We start from the raw sequence: 2500 nt of genomic DNA on the forward strand, positions 1-2500 counted from the left end.
AAAAAAAAAAAAGAGAAAAAAGAAAAAAAAGAAAAAAGAAAGCCAGGATGATTACGTACAAAAAACATAACAAAAAATAAAGAAAAAAAAAGAAAAAGAAAAATAATAAAAACGGGGATAGCAGCTTGACTAAGAAATAAATAAAATATAACTGAATAACCGAGAGATGATTAAAAATGCCAAAGGAGAACCAAGGAAATACCGAAATGCTGAGGCACGTGGAGGCAGAAAGCGTTGAGTGAAAATTGATGTAATGAGAACAGATTTATGTAGATCAGATAAAAGCACGTCCTTGAAGGGATTAACACACACACACACACACACACACACACACACACACACACACACACACACACACAACTATACAGGATATAAAAAAAAAAGCAAGTTAAGATTAATTGAACGAAATCAATATACGTACACGATAACGCATTAAACTTTCGCCTTTACAACACAAGATTAAATGGAAAATAAATCACGTCAAGAAGAATAGTGCAACGTTTAACCTTAAATAATGTTTCTTCGTTATAAGTGAGTGGCTGGAGGAAACATTTTGCCACTGAGCGCCACGAAAATGAACGAAACATTTCACCATTGAACACCACGAAAATAAACGACTAACACCAAACATCTACACTACGTAACTCAACTGTGGTTATAGATGTCGTTTATTATATCGTTGTCCGTCAGTGTCTTTCATATAAGCGATCTTCATATATCTTCACTATATATGTACTATCTTTCAAATGTAGTACCTTCATTACCTAGTGTCTTTATTATATGCGCTCTGTCTTTAATATTCACTACATTTACAGCATCTTCATTGTATATCTCCACTATACAATATTTTCATTAGCCAGTACTTTAAATATCTAGCATCTTTATTACTCGGTAGTTTTTTATAATGCAGTATCTCAGTAATGCAGTGGTTGGCGCTTCTGGCTGTGAATCCGTGGGCCGCAATCCAGACAGTCGGCACGCAGCTCGCTCACCTGTGCATCCTTCCCTCAGGTTGATCGATAAATGGGTACCTGCGGAAACCTGGGAGGGTAAATGTAAACTGTGAACACCTGGGTCCATATTTTGAAACGCTCCTATGTCGCACCTCCCCTCGCGCTACATTCAAAAGCCTCTACTTGAAGCTACATAGATTTTTGATGGTGTTTTTATGTTTCTAGTGATAGATTAACGAGACTTTTGCATTATTAATAGGAGAAATAGTCTTCAGAACCCGGCTAATCATCTCTGTGGCCTTTGAAAACAGTGGTGAGAGAGCAAAGCGTTTCAGAATACATGCCCTGGACGTCTAAGTGGCCTTGTGCCCCGCGGTAGGGATGATCCACAGACTGAATGAAAGACCAATGAGGAGTCCCACGGCCACGCGCAGCTGTACACTATGCCCGCACCTTTACCTTTTACTATACAGTGCCTTTATTATCCCTTGTAGTACGGTGGCCCACAAGACTGTCCCTTCCCACATGGGGCCGACGTGTGTGTGAGCGGTGCCTTGCCTGAGCCACCCCGTGTAGGATTGCAGGTCTGGTACATAGATAGATGGGTAGGCATTATTCTCTAGTGTCTTTATTATGCAACATCTTTATTATATGTACAGCTTTCTTCCAGTATCTGCGTGAGTCAGTGAGATCGAGTTGTATTGTTCTAAGAGCGCCAAGTATGAATGTGACGAATATTAACACATAACTCTAATGTATCTAATGAACCAGTGTTTAGAGTTGTCATTCATTGATATGTAATATTTTCTTTTTGTATTTTTCAGTGAGTTTGAGATTATTTTTTACTAGTGCATATAAAAAACAAAATAAATGTAATACACTTAACGCCACAACGTGTGCAGCCGCCATTCATCAGGATCTTTACCTTCCCGCGGCCTTGCGTGAGGCAACGGACGCAGCTCGCCTTAATGAATTAATCCATTTCATACACAAAAATTATTAATGACGCAATAACTCTACCAAGATCAAGAGTCAAGATTACATTCAGAAGTCACACCAGCCTGTGCAGTGATGATAAAGGTACTAGATGTGAAGTTCTTTATAAGATCACAATAAACTCGACTAAGTATTGTTTACAGCTATAATATATTGCAGTTTTCCTCTTACACTGTCGGACCAGTGACTCACAACACTTGCGCTTCTCATCAGTGAGTCACGAAGAAAAAATATAGATAACAGAATGATTAATACATTTGACTCAAGTGTTTGTAGGTGTTATTTATTATGTCCTCCATCTTCCTTTACGCTTTCAGACCACCAGATAAACTCACATTGTCATTTCTTACCACCAGATCTAACAAAAATATAGGAAAAAGAAAATGACTGGAGACCTCCATCGCTTTATACCATTCAGAGTTGTCATTTATTACATTCTCCTTTTTTTTCGGTATCTTTTCAAAACAGTAGATTAATTCCCATGGTCGTCGTGATCACTCAGTCCAACAAAAAATATAATTGATAACAGAATAGCTCCATCATTTTATTCA

General features: G+C 38.1%; 1 protein-coding gene across 3 annotated transcripts in view; it reads left to right on the forward strand.

The window, feature by feature from the left end:
- Positions 1-2500, forward strand: part of LOC135113713 (annexin-B12-like) — a 35504-nt gene that overhangs the window by 24055 nt on the left and 8949 nt on the right. Inside the window, exon 4 of one of the 3 annotated variants that reach the window (XM_064029233.1) lies at positions 1448-1558. The exons of the other annotated variants lie outside the window; for them this stretch is intronic. Coding sequence (XP_063885303.1) covers positions 1448-1558 — 111 coding nt within the window. The remainder of the gene's footprint in view (positions 1-1447; positions 1559-2500) is intronic. 3 annotated transcript variants of the gene reach the window in all.

The sequence above is a fragment of the Scylla paramamosain genome, chromosome 26, assembly GCF_035594125.1.
Source record: "Scylla paramamosain isolate STU-SP2022 chromosome 26, ASM3559412v1, whole genome shotgun sequence".
NCBI classification, from domain to species: domain Eukaryota; kingdom Metazoa; phylum Arthropoda; class Malacostraca; order Decapoda; family Portunidae; genus Scylla; species Scylla paramamosain.